Source organism: Mustela erminea, chromosome 5, assembly GCF_009829155.1.
Source record: "Mustela erminea isolate mMusErm1 chromosome 5, mMusErm1.Pri, whole genome shotgun sequence".
Lineage (NCBI taxonomy): Eukaryota > Metazoa > Chordata > Mammalia > Carnivora > Mustelidae > Mustela > Mustela erminea.
Window position 1 is genome coordinate 35,215,757 of NC_045618.1, and position 25,523 is coordinate 35,241,279.

At 46.2% G+C, this 25,523-nt stretch overlaps 1 protein-coding gene across 2 annotated transcripts in view; it reads left to right on the forward strand.

Annotated features, from left to right (window-relative positions):
* Positions 1-25,523, forward strand: part of THSD4 (thrombospondin type 1 domain containing 4) — a 571,839-nt gene that overhangs the window by 111,777 nt on the left and 434,539 nt on the right. For both annotated transcript variants that reach the window (XM_032342609.1, XM_032342608.1), the window contains one exon: positions 7,647-7,749. In XM_032342609.1, the coding sequence (XP_032198500.1) occupies positions 7,647-7,749 (103 nt within the window). The remainder of the gene's footprint in view (positions 1-7,646; positions 7,750-25,523) is intronic.

Sequence of the window (25,523 nt, forward strand, 5' to 3'; positions counted from 1 at the left end):
AGTAAAGAGAATGAATGTTCGAGGAACCAAGTAAATAGGTTTCTGCTTCGTGGAAGTTCGTGGAAGGCCCAGAGTTGGAAGCAACAGAACTGGAGTCTTGATGAGGGTGCCATGGGGGAAGGAGAAAAGCAAACCGCCGGCCCTCCGGTGCCAGAGGGATGGAGTTAAGATCGTTCTACTCGCTGTTTCTGGGGTTTTGTGTTATTATTTGCTAAATACAAGATTCGTGGAGGTCGAGGTGTTTCTTTCCCCACTTTGTTCTCTTAAGCAGTCGGAATTCAGGCTTTCTCCCTCGGGGACACTGACACTCTGGCTCCTTCTGGTGAAAGGGGGCTGGAGTGAGTCAGCGGGTGCAGGGCGGGGACGGGGTTACGACTGTAATGGGCTTCACTGCCAAAGGAGACGTGATCCCGAGTTTAGACAGAGTGCGCTTAACGTGATGGGGAAAAACCCCTGGGGCTAAAAGCAGCTTTTAGCAAACACTGATGTGATGAGCTCTGGTATCAGTGATTCTCCAGTAAATTTCCCTGGAGTGGGACCGGCTTCAGAGAACGGGTTTGTCCGTGTGGAGTTGTTTCTGTCTCCACGTATGTGAAAATGAAGGGAAGATGTTGGACAAATCTCAAATACAGCTTAGCTCTCTTGAGGCGGGTTCTACTTCAACCCCATTTCTAGTCTCCTGTTGAACAAAAGATGAGTTGACAACCTCCTGACTGTTCTTTAAGGAGGAACTTCGCAAATGGATCAGGTCAAGAATCCAGAACTAGGCGGGAAGGTGTGAAACTTACCAGGGAACTGTGGAGCAATCACGGGGTGGACAGTCCATCTACTGGGGGCTCGATGTAAGTTTCTCTTATCATCAGTTTATCACCAGCCTCCTTATCTGGGAAATATGTGCAGGTGTCAGCGCTTTTTTGCATCGATTTCTGCTTTCCATCTTCTCGGACCACTTGGAATTTCCTATAGAAAGTTCTCTTACTTTTTCTTATTCTGTCAGTGACCTTTTATAAATATGGCATGTGAATATATGCAAATGTATAAATGGTAAAGATGTTTCTTTATGTGTACAATATTTATGGGTTTCATATAAACATTGTTCATATATTTGAAAGATACACATAGGAGTCACACACACACATACATACATGAGTTGTTCCTGATCGTCACTTCTGATCATTATAAAAAGTGCAAATGGTAAGATACCAGCGTGGCAGAGAGAGCTATATCCCAGCCCCTCTCCCTAGATGTAAGCGCAATCACTCATTTTTAAATTTTTAGTTCCTAGGGTCATTCTCTCCATAACTCTAATAGCAAACTAATATCTTTGCTTCTCGATACATCAACTTCAAATTTTCTCCATTAGCTCCTTACTCCAAAATACGAAGAAATGACCCCATTTCCTCCCACTGCAGATCCCTACTAGCTATGTTTTTATTTTCTATTTTACTTTAAATTACATATAGTGTGTTAACAATTTTTGTTTTCTGGATTCATCCACGTTCAGGAGGACTTCTTGTTTTGCAAGATTGGAAATGTCGTGCCCAGTTTGCCAAATTCTTCTCATTGCATTACACGTTTTGGCTGATGTATTTTCCTCCACATGGCCTCTGAAATCCCTGCCAGAGACTATAATGAGGGGTTCTCCATATCCTCCATAGTCAGTCCCAATACCTGATGCATAGTCATAGGGGCACAGTGAATATTTGCCTTTAGGGAATTTCTCCTCCTGTCCCAGCAGATGGCAAAGGGTCAGGAGGCCACTCTGACTAATGTGATCCCTGAAGTAGCAAGTAGGGGGAAGGAGAAGTCTTAAATGTTTTAAAAAGTTTGCATTTGGCCATAGTTAGAAGACAGAGGTTCTTGTTTAGGTCCTCTTACAGGCATAGAGATAGAAAAATCTAAGGAGGGAGAAATAATCCCACTCCTGGGATAGTCCTAGATTTGTATGAATGTTTTTCCAGAGTACCTAAAAATACGTGGTTTTCCTGGGTGAACAGTTGGGGTTAGTCATTCTAGTATCCACTGGGTCTTTGATGGGCATATTGAATGAGAGAAGCACCTTTCTCTAGGAGAACATTATGAACTTAGATGAAGAAAAAAAGGTGTTTGAGAATGAAGAAAACCTTGGGATTTTGGAGGGATTTTTGCCTTGTTTTTTGTTTAAAACCTTGACCTGACTCTTACTGACTGTCCAGAGAACGCTGGAAGTGGTAGCAGGTGGCAAGAGTGTTTGCAAGGTTGAATTTGTTCCAAGTGACTTGAGAAAGCAGATATGAAACGTATTTGAAAAATGTGCTGGATAATTTCTAAGCAATGTTGATCCATGGTTGTATTATTCTGCAGCTGGAAACCCAAACCCCTTTTTCCAGCTGGGGAAGGGAGAGGGGAGTGTTTACTCAGAACACCTATCTGTCAGCCACTTGAAGCTTCTGGAACTGCCGGAATCATCTTTGATGTCCACTTAGATTCCAGGTCAGCTGACATATCCTGAGCATTATTATGAGCTAGAAATTTTTTTAAAGATTTTTATTTATTTATTTGACAAACAGAGATCTCAAGTAGGCAGAGAGGCAGGCAAAGAGAGAGGAGGAAGCAGCCTCCCTGCTTGAGCAGAGAGCCTGATGTGGACCTCGATCCCAGGACTCTGAGATCATGACCTGAGCCGAAGGCAGAGGCTTTAACCCACTGAGCCACCCAGGTGCCCCCAGCTAGAAATTTTAATGTATTACTAAGTCAAACTTCACAAAATATCCCTGCGGGATGAGAGTGCCTTGGGGCTTGCTACTAACCTGCAGGAATTTGGGTTTAGAGAAGTGAAGTGCTTTGCCCAAGGCCACCGAGACACCTTCCCCTGGCTGTGCAGGGTTGTTAACTACATCACGTGTTGTAGGCTGGTCACTGGTCTTTTAATTGAATCCAGAGCAATACAAAGGATAAAAACAATTCCTGTCTGACCCAGGAAGACTGCAAGGTCATGTTCCTTGGTGCCGCCTTCATTGGGGATGACACCCTTTGGTCCACTGAGGAAGTGAAAGTAATTAATTATCAAGAGGTAGGTATGCGATCACCAAGAGTGGCCTCTTGAGCCATGTCATCTCAGATCAACCGGGGTCTCTAGGAACATAGCCTGAGTTTCCATAACACTCTTTGTAACTCGTAGCAACCCGAAACAATTGTCGAGATGGAACTTTGGATAGGGTCTCAAGTGCTTTATGAGGATTTTCAGCTCATTATATTAAAGTCCGTCTTCATTCCTTTTCCCATAAGAGACCAGTGGAAACATTGCTGCCTCTTTTGGGTGAAAGGAAGTCGTTTGAAGGGAGGTTATCTCCCAGACACATTGCAAGACAATGAAGCTCCGGTCTTTCCTAGCCCCATTCTGCATGGACTTGATCTCTATCCACCCGGCTTTTTCCCTGTCCCACTTTTCTGGCCTGAAGGTTACAGGAATCTACGTCCATGGAAAGGATTAGTGTCTGCAGGAAATCTGCCCAAAGCCAACTCACAGTGTAAACTAGACACAGTCACCGATAAGATGTGGGTGACTCAGTCCATGGTATCAGGAAACAGCCCACTTAAAATGTAACAAATGTAAAATGATCTGTAACCTGGAAGTTTGAACTTCAGAGAGTCTGTTAAAATGAGAGGAGATCATATACAGATAATAGTATGGCAAGTACAAACAGATGTAACCCACAGAAGACGTGAAGCCGAATTTCCCTGGCCCTGCTTGGTCCTCAGTACACAACTGCATGATCTTTACAGCCGAGGCCCCTCCACCAGGCCTCAGAGGCTGAAACCGACCTCGGCCGCTAGGACCTCTCGGGCAAGGAGTTAAGGTCCCCTTGTCTGAGGACCCATGCCAGATTCATTTTGCTGTCCTCCATTCCCGAGGGGCATCATGGTGGTTACTGGCATGGGCTCAGGGTCCAAAGTGTGTGGCTTCCGATCCTGACTTCATCATTTATCAGCCCATGACTTTGGGCAGCTCCTTCAGCTTTCTGCTGCTTTGGCTTCCTCATCTGTAAAATGGGTATAATAGTTGTGGTGAGGCTGGGGTAGAGTGCCCGGCATTTAGTAACTGCTCAGTACAAGTGAGCTGTTCTTAACATCCTCACTGGCCCAGGCTTCTGCCTGCATCACCCTTACTATAATTTTATCTTAGGAACTCACGTCCACATTTGAGCCCCGTGAGTCTCGCATTTCTCCGGCCTGGGCTCTCTCCTTCCTACCTGCTGAGCGGCCCCTCATGTGGCATCCCGTGAGTCCTTGGGGGGGAACACACAGGGCGAGGCCAGGGCTCCCGGTCATCTCCAGCGGCATCTACCCACGCTCAGCATGTGCTGGGTACCACAGGCAACCTGCTGGGCCCACCTGCCTTTGGGTGACTGGAGGTAGATTTGCTGCCTCAGTGCCTGACGCCCCACTGTGACTCTGATGCCACATGAAGTCCCCCAACCCCCGCCTCAGGAGGTAACTGGGCCAGGCTCACATAAAAAGAACTTGTTAGTGACCTGGGGCAGGGTGCCCTGGATGATCCCTCACAGGTGACTGGTTGACTTGGCAGATGTGTAGGGTCAGAGTGAGAGCCTTAGTGGGGCATTAAGATATACCCTAAGATTATAAACTACGAGCGCACGTAAAGCTGGCAAAGGCCCGGAGTGTTTGGAAGGGCTCAGTAATGATCCACTTTTGTTACATAAATATTACATATTTATTGCAGAAAAATGAGACAATGCAATACACCAAAAGCTTTCTTTTCTTTGTGGAAAGAGAAAAAAATCTGTAACCCACCTTCCAGAGATAATGCTTTTAACCTTTCTTTCTCTGTGGGTGTGCATGTGCACACACACAATCATTTAGCACTTTTTTTTTTTTTCACTTAATGGGTTGTAGACTACTTTATGTGTCATGAAATATACATTTCTATCATCAAGTACTGAGCATTTCAAAATGATTCTACAGATACTTTGGTTCGTGGTCCAGCCTCTTGGCATATTTTACTGGTGGAAGAGAAAGGGGTTAAGCAGACTGGCTGAGTTTTTGCGGTCTGTGGCTTCCAATTCTGATAACTGTCCCCAGACAAATTAAGGGTGGCTTCTGGCTGGAGCCTCATGGCAGAGCAACTTGGCTTTCCAGAGGTGTGGTTATCTGAGGAATAGGACATGTGCCCACTTGTTCTGGTCTGTTTCCATTATGAAAAAAAAAAAAATGCAACTGAGTAGCTAATCTCTAGTTTCTGATTAGGGCCAGAGTGGGTGGTCAGTGCTCTGGGCTCAGTCCCTCTGTCACTGTGACCTCTGGTGAACTGTGCCACTTCTCCAGGCCTCTGTCTTCATCTGTAGAGTAAAGGGTTGGATTTGATGGTCACTCTTCTAACACTGTGATTGCGTGTTAACTAATTCCGAGTAAGAATGAGGCTGAGGTGTAGCCTTTGGTTGCTGCTGTGGTCCAGTGCCAGCCGGCTGGGCCATAATCATTGAGGGAGTTCTTCAAGCATATATTCCTGGACCCTTTCCCTCCCCTAACACTGGGGTAAGGCCTGGGAATGTGCATTTTAGAATATTTGATTGATTGATTGATTGATTGATTTTATTTATGAGAAAGAGAGAGTTGGGAGGGGAGCAGAGGGAGGAGGAGAGAATCTCAAGCACACTGCACTCTCAGCGCAGAGCCCGACGCGGGGCTTCATTGCACGACCCCGAGATCATGACGTGAGCTGAAATGAAGAGTCAGATGCTTCACCGACTGAGCCACCCAGGCACCCAAGAGAATCTGTATTTTCAACAAACCACTTGGCGATTCTTTCTCTTTGCCGGGACAGTGACTTCTCCTGAGCCACCAGCTGATCACATCCTCGTTGAGCTCTGGTTCTGACCTAAGAGTTGTCAAAAACATCTTGATGCCAAATCCTTCATGGAGACGGCTGGTGTTGCCAGACGCCTGTATGGTTCTGGCTTGGGCGCCGCCATCGTCCCGGCTTCCGGAGGAGACAGCCTTGCCCAGCCTGTTGGCTTCTGACTGATGGTCGGAGCTCAGCCCACCCTGACCGTCCACCGGGCCCTTCTCTCCCCACCAGTTTCTAGCACATTCTCTTTCCGTAGCTTCCTGCTGCATATGGTTCGGTTCAGGCTGTGGCAGGGCCATGACCACCCAGCAGCCTTACCCGACTGACCTTTATCAAACAAGAGATGCTTTTCCTTCCACCTGTTTTTTTTTTTTTTTTTTAAGATTTTATTTATTTATTTGACTGAGAGAGAGATCACAAGTAGGCAGAGAGGCGGGGGGGGGGGGCAGGCAGAGAGGCAGTGGGGGAAGCAGGCTCCCCGCTAAGCAGAGAGCCCGATGTAGGGCTCGATCCCAGGGTGAGATCATGACCTAAGCTGAAAGCAGAGGCTTTACCCACTGAGCCACCCAGGTGCCCCTGCTTCCACCTGGTTTTATTCCTCCTCTTGTTCCCTCCTCTTGAAAAGACCTGGTGTTTCTGATACATACCTTAGATTTCTTTATAAATCCTTCAGGACTTTGTGTGACCTGATTAGCAGTTTATTCCAGAGACTTCTTATACACAGGGTTATTAATATTTAAGGGGCCAGGTTCCTTTTTCTCTGATTATTAAGACACGCATGCACACAGGCGCGGGCACGCGTGTGCACGCATACCCCACACTTAAGTAAGAGTATATGTAGGATTTAAGAAGGTAGATCATGCTTTATTCATGATTTGCATTAGAGATTCTGGTATTATTTTTATATTTCATATTTATTTATTTCATGTCATACTTTGCTCATATTTATCATTTATAGATAAGAAAGAAACTACAGGGAACTGGATATTTTCTTAGAGTAATCTAGTATATCAGAATTACCTGGGTAGTTTAATAAAATACAGATTCCTGGACCTCTTCCCAGACTTACTGACTGACGATCCTTGGGGGGAGGAACCCAAGACTTTGCATTTCCCGTGAGATTTCTGGGTGATTATTTTGCATTCTAAAGGTGGGAGCTGTGGCATTAGATGGTAGAGAGAATTTAGACAAGTTGGGCAGCTTGGTGGCCACCAGACCACTGAGCCTTAACTCCAGCTTCTGTCCTCCCTGGCTGTGTGGGTTCCTCTGTGCCTCAGTTTGCTCATTGGTGAAAAATCTGCAAAACTATCCGATTGGCCTCATGGGTCACCCTGAGGATTAAATGCATTAGTAAGTGTACTGTGTTCAAAGCAGTTCCTGCACATGGTGAGGATTCTGTACATGCTTGCTGTGAATCTGATCCCATGTCCAGGAATGGTACGAACAAAGTCAAACAGATGGAAATGGATGGCCTTGGCGGGGGGAAGGGAGGCAAGCAGACAGATTTGTCAGGAACAGAAGGTTTTAGTTACTGGTTTTCAAATGACAGTGCAAAAGCTTAACCTGGGGAGCTTGTTAAAATTTTAGTGTCCTTCCAAAGATTCTGATGTAGTAAACTTGGAAGGAAGCCTTGAGATCTGCATTTTAAATTTTTAATGCAGGTGATCTGCATGATTTCAGAAATGCTGCTTTTGATGGAGGAGGATTGACATTTCAAGCTGGAGAGGTCTTCTGGGATAGGCCTGGGGCTCTGAGAAGATGCAAACACTAACTGCACATTTAATACCTGTTTTATTAGGTGTGTCCAGAAAGCAGTAGAAGCATCCGGGAAGTCCAGTGCGCGTCCTACAACAACAAGCCCTTCATGGGCCGGTTCTATGAATGGGAGCCGTTTGCAGAAGGTAAGCCTAGACCCAGCTCTGCCCAGAAGAATTATTCTCGTCTCTTCCCTAACCCTGTTCCCTTCTGTCTGATGCTGGAGGAATTGGTGTGATCCTGATTCGACCGGTAATAGAGAGCAAAGTAGGGCCCCGGGACACAGGAGAGCCTGCCAGGCAGGTTAGCTCAGAGGACCCTTGGGCCATCTGTCAGAGAGATGAGGCATTGATAGAAAAGAGAAGCATCTGAGGCTGACTGGGTGTTGAAGGGGAGGGACAAACGGCATTTGAGGAACTGGGGCGAGCGAGAGGTTCAAACCAAGGTTGTGAGGATTGAGTGGAGGCAGTTGCCCTTTTCCTTGGTTCCTGCTCTAAGCTTGTGTGGTGACTTCAGAGGATGTGTAGTGTTGTAGAGTTGCCAGTTGTTTGGAGTTTGTGTGTATGGGGGGTGGTGGTTCACACTGCTCTTTCCAAAGCTGAAATGCCATAAGCAGGCATTGTCCTTGGTACCAGGGTTCCTGCTGTTTCAAAATGGCGGCAGGTCTGATTTTTTGAAAGAATTCGGTAATACTGCTCTGGATCCCAGAGTCACTTTTCTTAGTTGAAACTGAGGAGATAACCTGCCTTTCAGATTGAGAAGTGTTAAATTCTGGGAGATTCCTTTCATCACAGAAAAGGTGGGCTCCAAGGAGGCGAAGGGTCAACTAAAACTTGTGGGCTTAAATACCGGCAGCTAAGTTGGCCAGAAGGGGAGAGTCCAGCCACCCTCAGTATCCACTGTTGGCTGAAGGCAGTGACCAGGACCGCTGGTATTGTCCAAAATCCAGAGTGCACAGCCCTGCCGCCATGTCCGCGAGCTGGAGACATTGTCCTGGGAGAGGGCTTCATAGTGATTTCATCACAAAGTCAATGCCCAGAGAAGCCAAACTGTAGGAAGTCGTGTGTTGGTGGGAACCCTGGGGGACGACGGAGGCATTGATATCTGCTCTGAAATTGGTTGCAAAATGGTTTTTGTCTGTGTATTTTCTTCAGAGGACAATCTGTTCCCTTCTCATGGATTCTCAAAGGTGTCCCATGACCTCAAAACTGTTAAGAACCGACCTGACTTAAAAATTGGGGTTACCAGATCTGAACAGGATGGAAGAAGAGATGAAACATAGTCAGTTGGATGCAAATGTGAGATTGGCTGGGAGGCTAGAGGGCAGACTCAGAGAGGATGCCTGGGGTGAGGTTTTGATGCCGTGAATCAGAGCTTGGCGGTGGCCCTTTGATTCTGTCCTGAAAACCGTTGTGTTAAATGCAAGCTGCTGTCCTGATTTGGATCCCGGAGCAGGGAAAGGCATGAGTGGGATGCCTGCTGAAAGATGCACGAAGTATAGGGTTATGTCAACAGTACCATAACTGCTGTGAATGTTTTCGTTTTTATAAGGGTACCATAGTTTCACAGGATGTTAACGTTAGGGGAAGCGGGGTGAAGAGCATTCGGGAACTCTCAGTACTATCTTTGCAACCATTCTAGAAGTCTAAAATGACTCTGAAAGAAAACATGTTTTAAAAGGCATCGTGGTCCCAGTTTGCTTGATCGTATATGCATTCTGATGAAGGTAACATCTAAGACTTGCTTTCTATGGGTGACTAGGAGTGCCCCGGATTGAAACAGTGTGCTTCTTGGAACCTCAGAATGTGTCCCTTTCTGGAGACAGGGTTGCTGCAGGTGGAAGGTGTTGTGGTCCGGCCAGAGTAGGGGGGGCTCTTAATTGAGTATGACTGGTGGTCTTACAAGAAGAAAGGACACAGACTTCAAGGGAGATTGCCAAGTGACAATGAAGGGAGAGATTGGAGTAGTAGGTCCACGAACCAAGTAACACCAAGGGTTGCCAGCAACCACCAGAAGTTACAAGAGGCAAGAAAGGATCCCGACGTACAGCCAACACCTTGCCTTTGGACTTCTAGCCTCTAGAACTAGATTTCTGAGACTTTATTTATGTTGTTTTTAGCCACCAAGTTTGTGGTATTTTGTCATGCAGCCCTAGGAAACTCCTAGAAAGAGGAAAGAACTAGGTTCTGGATTGATTGAGGTCAGCCCATACATGAAGATCAGAAAGTGGGGGTGGTCCGAGCAGTAGCAGGGGATGTCCGGAGAAGTGAGGCACGATTTACAGTGAGTAAGCCTCTGATGGATCCGGGTCTACCCAAGTCTGTGGTTCTCCGCCCTAGCGGCTCATTAGAATCATTGAGGAGCCTTCCAGAAATATTGACATCTGGGCCCCTCTCCCAGAGATTGTGATTTCATGGGTCTAGGTTGCCCCTGGGGCATCAGGATTTTTCTAAAGACCCCAGATATTTCTAATGGGTAGCTGGGGTCAAGAACCTCTAATCCCAGGGGAAGGCAGGACCCCATAAAGGGTGGTGGCTCTAGCCTAAATTAAGAGACCAAATTGCGGTGGTGTTTATAAACTGCGAGATATATTGTGTTGGAACAACAATGGAAGTCCTCAGTGAACATTTGGAGATGAAGTTACCCAGGCCTTTGTCTGAGCCACACCCTTGCTTTACTGTGGGTCTTGGGTAATAGCTGCTTTATTGGGATTACCTGGGAGGAAGAGCAAATTCTTCCAGCAGGGGGATGTCTACTCGATTGTTTTGCCTGGAGCTGAAGCACCTGGCCAGACCAAGGCTGCATCGTTTGGGCTGGTCATCAGCCAGCCATGGCTGTCCAAGGCCCCCAGCTCCTGTCAGACCCTCATAGATTTGGGTCTGGTCTCCAAAGCCCTGTGTATTGCAAAGAACTCTTCTGCGGAAGTATTCATGTATTGCAGCTAGGTTCTGTGCATGTCCGCTGTTGTCTGGTTTACGTTTGATTCTGCCTCTTCTGCTCTTTGGTTTGCCCTGATTTGGGCTGGACTTGAAGTGTGAGGCCTGTGAGATTTTTTTTTTTAACACTTACCTTAACATATATAGACAGAAAGAATGGGTTGATAGTATCATAGTAAGCTCCTTCTACTGATCACTTAATTTCAACAGTTATCCACTCATAGCCAATCTTTTCTATATATACCCCACCCTGTCTTCCCGACCCAGATTTTGGGGAACTATTTGGATTCACATCATATGGCACTGTTCCTTGGTAGATAGAGTAATTAGAAGTCGTGGTTGTGAGTGACAGAAACCCAGTGGAAAGTGGGGATTGGGACACAGAAAAACAGATTCAAAAATCGTTACATACTTCTTGATCATAGGCCGTAAGATTTCTTTTTTCTTTTAGTAACGTATGATGTATTATTTGTTTCAGGGGTACCGATCTGTAATTCATCAGTCTTACACAATTCAAAGTACTCACCATAACACATACCCTCCACAGTGTCCATCACCCAGCCACCCTATCCCTCCCACCCCCTCCTCTCCACCAGCCCTCAGTTTGTTTCCTAAGATTAAGAGTCTCTTATGGTTTGTCTCCTTCTCTGGTTTCCTCTTGTTTCATTTTTCCCTCCCTTCCCCTATGATCCTTTGTCTTGGTGCTCAAATTCCTCATATCAGGGAGATCATATGACAGCTGTCTTTTCCAATTGACTTATTTCGCTAAGCATAATACCCTCTAGTTCCATCCACATCGTTGCAAATGGCAAGATTTCATTTCTTTTGATGGCTGCATAGTATTCCATTGTGTATATATACCACATCTTCTTTATCCATTCATCTGTTGATGGGCATCTAGGTTCTTTCCATAGTTTGGCTCTTGTGGACATTGCTGCTATAAACTTTCAGGTGCACATGCCCCTTCAGATCACTACGTTTGTATTTTTGGGGTAAATACCCAGTACTGCGATTGCTGGTAGCTCTATTTTTAACTTTTTGAGGAACCTCCACACTGTTTTCCAGAGTGGCTGCACCAGCTTGCATTCCCACCAACAGTGCAGGAGGCTTTCCCTTTCTCCACATCCTCACCAATACTTGTGTTTTCCTGACTTGTTAATTGTAGCCATTCTGACTGGTGTGACGTGGTATCTCACTGTGGTTTTGATTTGTACTTCCCTGATGCCGAGTCATATGGAGCTCTTTTTCATATAAGCTGTAAGATTTTGAGGACCAATAAGAATCATGGTATTTTACAAAGTAAAGGAAATGCAAAATAACAGCAGATTAGAGAAATCAGCTACCATCTACAATGTGTTACTCTGTCTAGAAGATTCAGCATTCTTGGAAAATATTTACTGACATTAATATGTCTCAGGTGCTCGGGAGAGGAGCAGCCCGAGGTCCCTGATAATTGCATTTACTTTGACTTTGTTTCCATAGTTCTTTCTGCTGCTAAGATTGTTTTCTTGATTTCGTCCTTCTTCCTCTTAAATGACTCCCAGGCTGCCCTGCAGGAGGAGGACGCTGTTAATGCTTCCGCAGGGGGCTCAAACTTCCCGGCTGGATTTTGCATTGGGTTCTTGGTTTTGTTTGGATGTCTACTGCTACCCGCATGTGCCTGCTGCACTCACTCAGTCCAATGCCACATAGAATAGTAAAAGCAGAGGACACTCTGATAAACACATTAATTTTACCACAGGCCCCGTCTTCAGCCTTTAATCACATTTCCTGGATATGGCGATCTCTCCTGAGATAACATCTCTACCCCTAGACCTAAGACTGTAGAGATGTGGCGTCAGAGTTAGGGTGCCCACGCACCCCTGTGTGCCCGGGACAACAAAGGTTTATGCCTGTTGCCCAGTCGCCGTTCACCCTCCAAACCATTTTGGACAATAAATTACGTGGCCAGCCCCGCTAGCATAGGCCGCATTAATAGGAAGACTCGTGCTTAGATGCGGACTGTGGGGAACAAGGTACCGGTTTTCATGCTCAGGGCACTGGGGTTGGGCAGCACCAGAGGCCAGGGTTTGCCGGGTCACTGTGGACTCCCCAGCAGCAGGGGTGGGTCTTCATCTGTGAATGATGAACTCAACAGCGGGGAAATCTAAAAGCCAGAGGTGAGGAAGAGTTAGAAGCCGGAGGTTGCTGGCTGGTCGTGAACAGGCCATGGTATCTGTCAGGATTGCCTGGGTTAGGCGGCAGCCACAAAGAACCCAGTCCCAATGCCTTCTCAAAGCCAAGTTTGTCTGTTGCTTGTGCTGTGTGTGTAATGGGGTATGTGTGCTGCTCCTCCGGGGACCTCCAGGCTGGCAGAGGCTGCCTGTCCCCTTAAGCTCCCATAGAGGCGGGGACAGGGAGTATGTGAATCCCGCACAGATTCTCGAGGCTTCTGCCAGAAGCCATCGCTGTTGTTGCTGCTCCCATCTCATTGGCCAAAGCAAGTCACTTGTCATACTGAACTTCAAGGGCGGTGGAGGGGCCATCCCACCGTGTGCCCAGAGGAGGAGGAATGGACCCACCCTCATGACTAGCACAGGCAGAAAGCTGCAGTGGAATCCCCCAGATGTTTCCCTTAGACATCCAGGGTACTTGGATCAGGCTGCTTGCAAGACCAGGAGATTTTGTTCCAGGGAATATTAAAGGGGCCGCACAGCCTCCCATGGGCACAGGACCTGACTGAGCCTTTGAGCTCAAGTTCTTCCCCTTGAGTAAAGCTTGGAGGTGCAGAGATGGAATGTTGATGCCCAGGTGCCCCGCTGCCCAGCTGTGCCCCTGCTTCCTCCCCTGGCCCCGCAAACTGCCCTTTCATGGACACCACGTTCAGGCATGGAGCAAGGGCTCCCAGAGAGAAACACTCACAGTGTTATCACAAGTGTGAGCATGAGATGGGAAGGCTTGGGACCAAGTCCCGCTGGACCCGGGGTGAGGATGCTCATGTTTTAATGAAGCAGCTTCATTCCCAGGCACTTGGCATGCTCACCCCCACAGCCTAGGCCTCCTGCAGGGTCTGTAGTCACCATAAACCTTCCCAAGTGGACTGGACAGGCCTTCAGGAAACAAGAGAGTGTTCCAGTGTTGCCTTAACAAGATCCGTTCTCGGGCTCTCTTATACACCCTAGGGAAACTGGCAAGATGGGGCCATGTATATTTGGTGTATGCATATACACTGAGGACAAAGAGAAATCCCGAGGGCAATCTCCTTGTGGAACAACAAAAAAACAAAAAAACAAGGATTTTGGTTTTGTACGTGTTGAGTTTGAATGAATGGTAGCAGATACCGAGCAGAAAGTTGGGGATGAGATACTGATATTTAATGGTCGTTGACCTATATTTGAAGTCATTGGCCTTGGTGTGATCATTAAGGCCACCACAATGCATGAGACCTTCAAGAGAGTGTAGAATCATAAGGACAATGACATCAAGGAAGCAGCTTGGCAGTATGTCCACCTTAGGGAAGCACGGGTAAGAGGCTCAACTGTTAGAGTTGCCTAGGAAAGGCATCATATGCTCTGGTTTCATCTCCTCTATTAAGTCTGCCATGCTTTGTAATTTTCTCTTATTACATACACCACAATGAGGAACAAATGAGAAAGTAGGAACTGTTTGTCTTAATTGAGCACTTACTACATACCAAGCACAGTTGTAAGTGCTAGCTCATTTAATGTTCATGATAACCCTTCGAGGTGGATCCCGTTATCAGCCACAGAAGAAACAGAGTCATAAAGAGGTTAAATAACTTGTCAGAGTCATCCAGCTAGCAAGGGAGAGAGCCATGTTCAAACCCCAGAGCCTGGGTATGGAATCTCTCCTATCAATGTGGATGGAAGCCAAGAGAAGGATTTGTACAGTGGTGAGCATTTAAGACCAGTCTTTAGGTACCTGTTTTCATGGCAAAAATCAACTGAGTAATTGAAGTTTAGTTTTTCTTAAGAAGCAAGATAGGAGAGAGAGAGAGAGCGAGAGAGAGCGCCAGTCAACACAACTGAACACTGCAAGAGGTCAAAGAGAGAATGAGAAGTGAGAAAATAAAACCACGATGGGCTGTTGGGAACACAACTGGGAATTTAAAAAAAATTACCATGAAAAAGTCATGTTGAGACTGTTTGCTAGTTTAAGGGGAGAGAGAAAGGTTTATTTAGAATGATTGAGAAACAAGGGTATGTGCAGATGGAAAGAATGAAGCTATTGGAGAGGGAGTTGGGGTTTAATAGAATGGTATCTATGAACCTCTCCTGTCCTAAAAGAAAAATAGGCATTTTCCTTTTCCCCTGCTGAGAGTGTATTATTGTTTCTCTGCAAGGTATTATAATAAGAAAGCTTCTTCAGTGGTTAATAAAAATTCATTTATTCAAGAGAAATGAAAACAGTCATATGTCCATAAAAAAGATTTGTTTAAGAATGTTTATAGCAGCTGTTTTCGTAATAGCCCCAAAGCTGGAAACAACCCAGATATCCATCAACGGGACACTGAGTAAACAAACTGAAGTACATTCATACAATGGAGTATTACTCAGCAGGAAAAAAGAACACCCTACTGAAATGTATAAATACCTGGATGAAACTCAGAAATACTAAGTTGACCAAAATAAGCCAGATGCAAGAGTACATTCTGTCTGATTACATTTATATGATGTTCTAGAACAGGAAGAATTAGGCTGGGGTGATGGAAATCAGAACAGTGTTCGCCTGTGGGAGTGAGGAGGGGTCAGCTGGAGCGGGACATGATGGAAGTTTCTAGAATCAGGAGATGTTCCTTTCTCTCTCCCTCCCTCTCTCTTTTGCTTTTCTTATTCTTCCTGACTGTGGAGGAACAAGACAATTTAGGGAGAATAGACATTTTTAGAATCATCTAAAATTTGTTGGGCCCGGAAATCCTCAGGTCCAGAAGCTGGGCATCTGTATTAGTTACTCTTCTTCTTTTGCAAGCAATAGGCACTGATTCTGATTAAGTCAAAACAAAAGGATTTTATTGGAAGAATATCCAGGAAGTCAGAGAAATCAGCAGGAAGTGTGCAGAACCAGGCTTGGTGAGGGACAGAAATTGAGGAAATTCTGGGAGTCCAGGTGAACAGAATTGATGGTCTTCCTTGCGTGCTACTGCTGCAGTGGATAAGTTCCAACAGGTTTCTCCACCCAAGATTCAAAGCCTTGGAAACAAGTAAGAGCTCAGTTGGCTTGGTGTAAGCCACATGCCATCCTCTTGGCCTGAGGGGTGAGGGGGTGGGTCGCCTGATTGACATTCCCACCAAGACTGTATGGGCGGTAGTGGGGGGGATTAATTCCCAAAAAGGAAATCCAGATGCTGAACCGTAAGAATGGGGGTGGGAGTGGATCCTGAATGGCCCCAGCCAAGGTCTGTAAGAGAAATTCGTGACAAGTCAGGGTACCCACCAGGCTGCCAACTCTCATTTCATCCATAGACTCACAGGGCTTCTTAATACCTTTGAGGGATTTTTGGAATTGGAATATAACATATGGGTATCACTCTTTCATTCTTCTTGTGGTGTTCACATTTCTAGAGATTTCTGCAGGTAGGCCCCTTATGTATGCGTGATCTATAACTGTGTGGGCCCCCCTTACTCCTGTACCTTCTGCCGTCATGATTCAAGTTGACCGGGGAGCATTTACACAGGGGCATGGGAGAGAGGCTGGGGTTCCGTGGTGCCCTTCCCACCCCACTGTGTCCAGTGTCGGGGATGGTCTCAGGGAGAAGTGAAGGGTTAGCAATGACTCTTCCCGCCACCCCCAGTCTCCACAGTCTGGGTCACTGGGCTAGGATTGTGTGTGTGTGGAACATGGCTACTCCTCGCGTCCATGCTGTGTTTCTCTCTCTCTCTCTCTCTCTCTCTCTCTCTCTTTCTTTCTGAAGAGTAGGGAGAATGTAGGAAGGGCGCACATAGGAATTATACCTCTCTGTTTGTCTTTCCCTGGAGAGTTAGAGATTTCGAAAAGGAAAGATTATTTGAGGGAGAACATCGTCCCTGCTGGAGGGTATTCCGGAAAGTGTAAATGATTCCTGTAAAAGCAGTTTCTTTCCTGGCACTTGAAGTAGTGTCATTCTAAGTAATTAGTAAAGAAGAGCCTCAGGATATATTTCAACATCTAGTGAACAGATTCATCTCTTTAAGGATTTGCAACCTAGTGTGGAGCTTAACCCCATTGCAAAATATTAAATAAGGAGACTCAGTCCTGTTACTTCTCTCTTCCCCAAAGCTCAGTTTCCCACGGGGACTGCCTCCATCCCATAGTGTGGCTGGCCCAGGTGGGCGTGGTTGGGTGTCCCTGCGCAGTGTTCCCATTCTACAGATGCAGGAACTGAGTCCAAGGTATGGATGATCGGTCCAGGGCACAGAATCAAATGGAAGGATCAGATTAAATGAGAACTTACATAACCACAGCCTGCTGAGCTGGGAGCAGGGCATTGCTTCAGGGGCTCCAGATGAATTTCTCACTCGGCTCTGTGTCGCCAAGCCTGGACAGGTTTGTTTCCTCTACAAACAAATGTGTTTTTACGTCAAGACCACCAAGACTTCTCCAGGAAATCCTGGGACTCTGTCTTCATCCCTTGTGCCCCCTGAGCAGAGGGCTCTTAATACAGATCAGTGGGGACATGTCCCAAAGGAGCCATCGGGACACTTCGTGGCACCTTGCGCGGACATGGAGAAATTAGTCTTGGGCAGACATTGAGAGGTATTCAGAATAAGAGGGTTTAGAGCTAAAAAGTAAGCAGGGAGTATGCAGTGTATACTTAAATTGCAAATTCAGCCTGTGCTTTCTGTATTTATCCAAGAATTCTCCCTTTATCTGCATAGCCCCTCCCCCCACAGCTATTAAACAGCAGCTGTACCTGTCCGTCTGTCTTTCTTCGAAATCCCAGTGGGAACATTCCATGGATCAGTGGGCCTCATTTACAGAGGATTCAAGGAGAAATCTGTTGTGTCTCTGAGGTTGGGCGAGAAGAAGAGAGAGAGCGTGCAGCAGCATACTTTCACCCTGACTTCCTTCCCCGCCTCCTCACCCTGCCTACCCTACAACACACTCTTGTGATGCCACCACTGTTTACCATGGGGTGCTATTATTACCTGACTACCCTTTGGAACCACACTGAATGAAAGGCCCAGTTTCCCCCTTCAGATATCTGAAAGCAGCCATCTTCGCCCCTGGGGCCTTGTTTGACCAGCCCAGTGAATTCTTCTTTCCTCCCCTGGAAGGCCTCTGGATTGGGGCATGCTGTTTGTTTATCAGTGTGGCTGTTCTCTTTGGAAGATAGTATGTGAGTCCCACCACGTGGTCTCCTAGCCTGTGCCAGCCCTGGCTGAGTGTAGCTGTGCTGTGCCCAACTCAGGAACGAGGGGTGTCTCAGGAGTCATTAGTGAGGTCTTGCACGGGGACAGGAGGGGAGATGGCCACACGCAGACTGCCTTTTTGCTGTCTGCGCCATTTTTCAGTCTTTCAGACTGCAACGACATAACCCTTTTTGTTGCTTGAAAATTTAGGATGAGTCCCTGTTCTTTACTGAGCAGAGATGAGATCCTTGAAGCCTTCATAAAGTTACCGAGCTTTGCCTAAGGGTCGCTACAAATGCCTGTATAAAGTTTCTGTAATCAGGGAAATGATGCAAATAAATCTGATGGACGTCTGTCATTGTATGCTCTCTCTAAAATATGTTCACATTGAACAAGTAAATAAAAACCAAGCAATAGGTAACTGGTTATCATTTCCCCAGAGAAGGCTTTAGGATTTTGCATTCAGCTGCAATAGTTGGGGACAGGCCCGATTTCCAAAATGATCCTTTATTTTTTTATTGTTTTTTAAAGATTTCATTTATTCATTTGAGAGAGTGAGGGAGAAAGAACAAGAGTGGAGGGGGGGCAGGCAGAAGGAGAAGCAGACTCCCCGCTGAGCAGGGAGCCCAGTGCAGGGACTCGATCCCAGGACCTTGAGCTCATGACCTGAGCCGAAGGCAGATGCATAACTAACTGAACCATCCAGGCACCCCCAGAATGATCCTTTAAATCAGGGATTCCTTCAGGAGTGCAGGATATCTAGAGGTGGAGGAATTTAGGTCAGGAATAATTTCTAAAAACGGGATTGCCTGATATCTATGTATTAAACAGTTTTCACTCTGCTCTTGGACTTGTACTTCCTGTCCGTATCTGCGGCTCTATCTCCTCCAGCAAAACAAAATTGTCATCGAGGCAATCATCTGTATCCGGATTATCCTGCTTCCAAACCCAGCTCTCTTCAGCCTGGACTGTGGAGAGCACTTGTCATCGGATCCGGAGATCCCGCCACACCTCTTCCCTGCAAACCCAGGCTGCACCAACAACTCTCTCTATTTGAGGTCTTTTCAGTCTGAATGCTGTTCCCACTGAGTCTATCCTGGGGTATGTTCCTCTTTAAGATACTAATTGTGGTATATATTATTACCCCACAATATAAGGCATTTGTTCGCTTGCAGCCATGTCTGTTCACGTGGGAGAAATGTCTAGATTTCTTACATGTCCCTCTCTTTTCTGTTCTGGGACTGTCACGTCTCCATTCTCGCCCCTGATGGCGACCGTCTGGGGAAGGCACACATTTCTGGGCCCGTTGCGCTGGGATGGAGACGGTGCAGGTTCTGTCGCTTACCCAGGGCACAGCCCAAGGGGTCATCACTACTTGTGGTATCACATTCCTACTGTTCAGCTCACCTGTCCATGAGCCATGCTTCTTTTTTTTTAATGTGGATTTTTTCATTCTCTGCTTTGAGGTGTCCGAATACACACACCCCCTCCATCCCCAACAACCTCTGTAAAGAAACCTTGTCACCCCTTGTTTACAAACTTGTGTTTGGATGTTTAAATGGCTCAGGAGGCACCTGGGTGGCTCAGTGGGTTAAAGCCTCTGCCTTCGGCTCAGGTCATGATCCCAGGATCCCAGGATCCTGGGATGGAGCCCCGCATCAGGCTCTCTGCCCAGCGGGGAGCCTGCTTCCTTTTCTCTCTCTCTGCCTGCCTCTTTGCCTACTTGTGATCTCTGTCTGTCAAATAAATAAATAAAATCTTTCAAAAAAATGGCTCAGAAGTCAAACAAGGGAAAGCTCGCATATGTATTGTAGTTAGGAACTGAAGACAACAAAAGGCAGGTAGCAGTTTTTAAGTGGAAGTGATTAAGAACCGACAGCAGCTTTGGATCCTGTCAACAGAATTTCCAACTCAAGAGTGCTACTTAGTAATTAATAAGAAAGGTTTAGGGAAACAGAGTTCTAGTTGTGCTCAGTTAATTTTTTTTTTCCTCTTAAATCTTGCTATGGAGAGCATTTCAGCGTGGAGACAAGGAGAAGGGTGAGGGGGATGCCAGGCTGGGGAGGAAAGGCTGAATGGCAGTAAGGTAGGGGTGGAGAGAGCCAGCTCAGGCAGGGGTGGGAGGCGCAGGGCAGAAGAGCCGTGTCCTGAGTTGCAGGAGGCCAGAAGTCAACAGCAGACAGAGTGAGAGACTGGCAGGGCAACCATAGATTTCACATGGTTACTGAATTCACCTTTGTTTTAAAATTTTATGGAGGGAGCCATCATTTATTGGACCGAGTCGAGTTTTGCCCAGGGGAGGGATGTGACGTTTCGGTTAATCCCTGAACCAGTTTTCATCTGAAGTCATGCTCTAACAAATGGTGTTGGGTTTTGTTTGTTTGTTTGTCAGACTGAAACAGGACAGTAGGGCTTTTGGTTTGGAGGGAAACTTACAGGAACTGGGATGAGATGTCTGTTGTGATCATGAGACCTGCCTGTCACAGGGAAGGGGAGAAAACGGAGGGGCGGGCTCTTCCCTTCCAGTCAATATGGGTCACTTCTTGATGCTGACGGTTAGAAAGGGAAGCATATCAGATGCGTACAGCCCACATTCCACTTGTCCTTAAGGTTACACCAGTACTCATCATGTAAGAGCTTTGGCCCTTGTCTGGTGAGTGTGTGGCTGTGGGCAGCTTGGCATACTTAGCAGGGCCCCGTCCATCAGTCGTGATGTCTTGTCCCCCACGCGGTTGCCGTGTTTGTTGAAGCTGGCTCTAGAGGTTGTATGGAGAGTGGAAGAAACCTGCTCTCAAACTCTTGGTGAGAAACGCTACCTTTAGAAAGCCCTTTGACTTGTTCTTAGAATTCCAAGGAGGACTCGAGCTCCTGACGTTTACGATGGTGGTGTTTCTCCTGTGTCTGTGCTCATGATGTCTCCAAGCAGGGAGTGCTGAGGGGCATCAGGGGTATCAGCTGTCCCGCCCTGGCCCCCTGGACTTCTGGGGCCTCTGCCCTTGAAATCAGCTTGTGTGGCGTCCGGCCTCACAGCGTCAGATAAGGGGCTCTCCAGTGAAACTGTGCGTTGGGACTGGACAAGCGATGTCAAGTTCACGCAGAATAGGAAGGTGCACCTTTTCTCCTTTAAAAGCAATTTTTGCCACACTGTGTTGGCGTTGATTTATGAGCCACCTTCTCTTTTGTGTGAGAGGTAGCCTTGGGGTCAGCAGGAAGAGTAGCAGGCAGAGGACACAGCCCCAGGTCCCCGGGACCGCATTAAGAAGATACTTCCTCCTCCTCCGAGGGTCCAGTGACACGATGTGTATAAAGCACGTGGGTAAGGTTGCAGGGTCTGCTGCTGATAACCTCGGGCCTGCCTCGAGCCCGGCGACCTCCAGGTGGAGTCTGGAGAGGTCAGGCATACGGGACATACGCAGTTATCAGGAAAGGCATTCCAGGCAGAGGGACCAGGGCAAGCATAGGTGCAAGGCCGGAAAACACAGAATGGGTGCAGGGGGCATCAGGGAGTATATTTTGGCTGGAGCGAAGGATGTGTAAAGAGAAGAAGTGCAGGGTAAGGTCAGGCTAGAAGTTCGGGGCCAGATTATGGAGGGCCTGAAATAGGAGGCTAAGGAAATTGAACTCGATTTTCCAAGCGGTGAGGAGCTATTGGGGTTTTTAAGCAGGGGAGTAACTTGATCAGAGTTGAACTGAAGGAAAATTAATCTGGCAGCAAAATGCTGGAACAAGAAAGGGGTATAAATAAATAAATAATTTGGAAATCTGGCAGGAGTGTTTTCAAATATGTTCTGAAATGTATAAGCTGTATATTTTGAAATGATAATGTCTGTCTTGTTCTGTTTTTTGCCCCCGCACGGCAGCCAGTTTTTTTTTTTCATGCTCTCTTCTTTTCTTTCTTTCATTTCTCTTCCTGTCTCATTTGCTCATGCTTTCTCTTTGTCCTGCCTGTTTTTTGTGGTTAGCGGCATTTGGGGTGGCGGTGGGGACGGTTTCAACTCCAGTCAGAGGCTGAGCGTCCCAGGACAGTGTTTCGAGAACGTCCAGCTGCTGGACTCCGTGCGCAGTGTACCGACTATGACTGGGCTCCATTCTGAAGGCAGAGAAGCCATCCAACTGTGATTTTCACCAACCCCAACCACACAAAGTATAGGTATTTTGAATGAGTAGGCAAATTCCTGTCATTCCTGGGGCCAAGGTTTCTATAATCACATTTTCTGGACTCATCACCAAAAAGCGCAGCAGAGTTCTGAAACTCTTGGGTTAGCAAGAACAGCGGGATTTCTGTGGGTTCTGTAGATAGGGCCCCTGCCGCAGCCCATGCAAACTTCATGAATGTGTAGATCCTCAGTGTTTGTGGATTTCGCTTGCAGGTGTGTGACTCCCTGTTTCCCCTGAGGGTCCGTGGCATGAGTCTGACTGAGATACGGCTCTGAAAAGTCTGTCTTGCAAGATACATGTACGGAGAAGGGTCATTTAGCTTTGCTATTCCCTGCTTACTTGTGCACTGGCAATAATGCTCATTAATTAATGAGAATTTTTTTTTTTTTTTTTTTGGTAAGAAATGACAGCCGAGTGAGAGATACACCTCAAGTGAAATGTGAAAGTGTGATTCATTTGTAGTGTGTAGCATATAAATTTCCTGGGAACAGGAAATGTACATGACTGTCTGTGGACGTGTGATTCGCAAGAAAGCTAGGAGCCTCTATAAACATTTTTGTATTTGTGAATCTGGGAATTCAAGAAGGTTCCGGTTTTATGCCTCAGGAATGTCAGGAGTCTGCTGTAAATCCAAACTCACAAAACAGATAAATTATTGACTGACCATTCAAATTACGAAATGATTTTTCATTTTATTAATTATTTATTGCTTGTTTACCTTAGAGAAGCCTTTTAATAAATGCAGTTAGTATTTGATTTACAGAAATTCAGTGTATGCAGCTGTGCCTGCATATATGTATTGCATTAAGTGGAATCTTGTTTTCATTTCTTAGTTCAAAACTAGGAGATTTTAAGATATTCATTTCTCCACTTGAAAAATCAATTTGCATATATGAAAGGTATTTGTTTTGTAATCACCCCGTTGTTTTTTAGGACAAGGAGTTTTGCATTGATGATTCTACTTTTCTTTTTTTTCTTTCTTTTTTTTTTTTTTTTAAAGATTTTATTTATTTATTTGACAGAGATCGCAAGTAGGCAGAGAGGCAGGCAGAGAGAGAGGAAGAAGCCGGCTCCCTGCTGTCCCTGCTGAGCAGAGAGCCCTCCGATGCAGGGCTCGATCCACGGACCCTGGGATCATGACCTGAGCCAAAGGCAGAGGTTTTAACCCACTGAGCCACCCAGGCGCCCCAATGATTCTACTTTTCAAAGCTGTTTAATAACAAAGGTTCTTTTTTGTGATGCTCACTCATTTCCATATTAACTGTCTTTTGGCTTAGAACCTAGAATAGCCTTTAAAACCCTGACTCTGATGGTTACCAGTTCTGGGACCAAAGGCCTCAGATTCTCTATCAAGAAAATGGAGCTGGGCACCTGGGTGGCTCAGTGAGTTAAAGCCTCTGCCTTCGGCTCAGGTCATGGTCACAGGGTCCTGGGATCGAGCCCCACATCAGGCTCTCTGCTTGGCAGGGAGCCTGCTTCCGCCTCTCTCTGCCTGCCTCTCTGCGTACTTTAGATCTTTCTCTGTCAAATAAATAAATAAAATCTTTAGGAAAAAATGGGGCTAATAGTAATATCCCCTCGAAGGTCTTTGAAAGATTAAGTGAACTAATTCAAGTCTTGCACCCAGTAGGTGCTCAGTGAATGTTAGCTATTATAATATTACTCTTATTTTTTCCAGTCCCAGAGATGTGATCAGTGAACTCAAGCTGAGCAGCTTTTTATCTCCAAATGAGTGTTTTTCATTCAGCTTCTGTTCTGTATTTCAATTATTGCACATTTCCCCAAATGAGGAAATTTTGGGCATCTCACTGAAACCACTGGCGGCTAGCAGCATGGGAGACCCTGCATTATGGGGTGCTTAAAGTGCTTTGAAGGGTCGCTGATTTATGGTATCCCTAGGCAGCCGTACCATAGCCTGAGAAAGAAGGAAAAGGGAGAGAAGGGGGAAGAGAGGAATATGCGTTACTTTTAGGTAAGTGTTAGGTTGCTCCTGGTGTTTGTCACTGTTCTATTTCCAGAAGTAGCCCCTTGCTGGTGCAGTGGAGCCTTGGCTCTGACATGTCCGATCGAGCTCTGCTCCTTGACTTTGAAGGTCTGTATAGTCTAACACAGCTAACCCACACTTGCTTTCCTCCCATTCCCACTCTAACCAGATGATCACCATCTGCTCACTTACTGACCCTGTCCAGGGTTTTCTCCAGTTCACGTTCACTTCTCCAGATTGCATCTGGTCTTCAGGACCCACGCACACCTTACCCGATCCGTCAAACCTTCCCTGGCTGCCGTATTCCTCGCTCATTTCTTCCCAAGCCAGTTTATGTTTCCTTGCCAGCCTGGGCCCCCTCACAGAAAACGCTGTTAGAATTATTGGAAATCATAGCAAGAATTTCAGACACCCACATCAAAGTCTCTAGCCCTCCTTTTCATTTGCATTATTTCTTTGGTCTTGCTACCAACCCGGTGAGGTAGGCAAGTCAGATATTTTCAGCCACAAGTCAGATATTTTCAAGCCAGTGAGATGCTTGAACTCACCCCATGTATCAGGCTTATTTCCCAAACACAGTTTTATGGCACTCATTTCTTGTTTGTTAATATCATCTCCTTAACTAGTCTGTAAAACTCTTGTTTATTAATCGATTTATTGAAGGAGGGGGAGAGAGCAAGCGGTAGGGAGGGGCAGAGGGAGAGAGACTCTCACACAGACTCCCCGCTGAGCGTGGGGTCTATCTTGGGGCTCGATCTCATGATGGTGAGATCATGACCTGAGCTGAAATCAAGAGTCGACCGCTCAACCAACTGAGCCACACAGGCGTCCCTGGTGTATTTTATTTTTAAAATTCAGACTTCTCTATAGCTTAAAATTCAGCAGCAACATTGACAGTGAGCTAAATTATTGCTCTGGGGTTGGGGCGGGGGAAGTGTTTCTGCTCTGTTGAAACCACGGTGCCCCAGGAATGGTAAATGAAGAATTTGGGTGAAGATCTTGGTTCCTGTCCCATTTGGATCCTTTATCTTAAAACCAAAAAAATAGAATAGAATAGAATAGAATTAAATTAAATTAAAAAACAGTCCACTGATACCTAGTATAGTTTCACATTTTGGCTGGATCGAATTATGTCCGTACCATCATGTTCTACTTAAACTGGAGGTGCAAGGCTCTGATACCTTATCTCTCAAGTGTGAATGAAGGAGAACCCTGTATGTGCAGCCCCAAGTAACACAAAGAAAGGCTAGAAATGTCTATATGATCTTATAAATGCACGTGGGTTTTGCATTATACACAATGTTATATGCTTGGTGTATTTTTTATTATAGCGTGTCTAGAAAAGTGGAATAGTCAGCCACTGAGTGCATTTCTCTCCTTTTAAGAGTGTGTTGTTCTCTGTGGATGCCCCAGAAGTTTGGGGCACATTCACCAGCCCCCACACTGGCCTCTGTCTCAATGTTAGGCACAGTCTCTTCGTTTTCAGAGACGTGAGCACTATCCTTACTATGAAT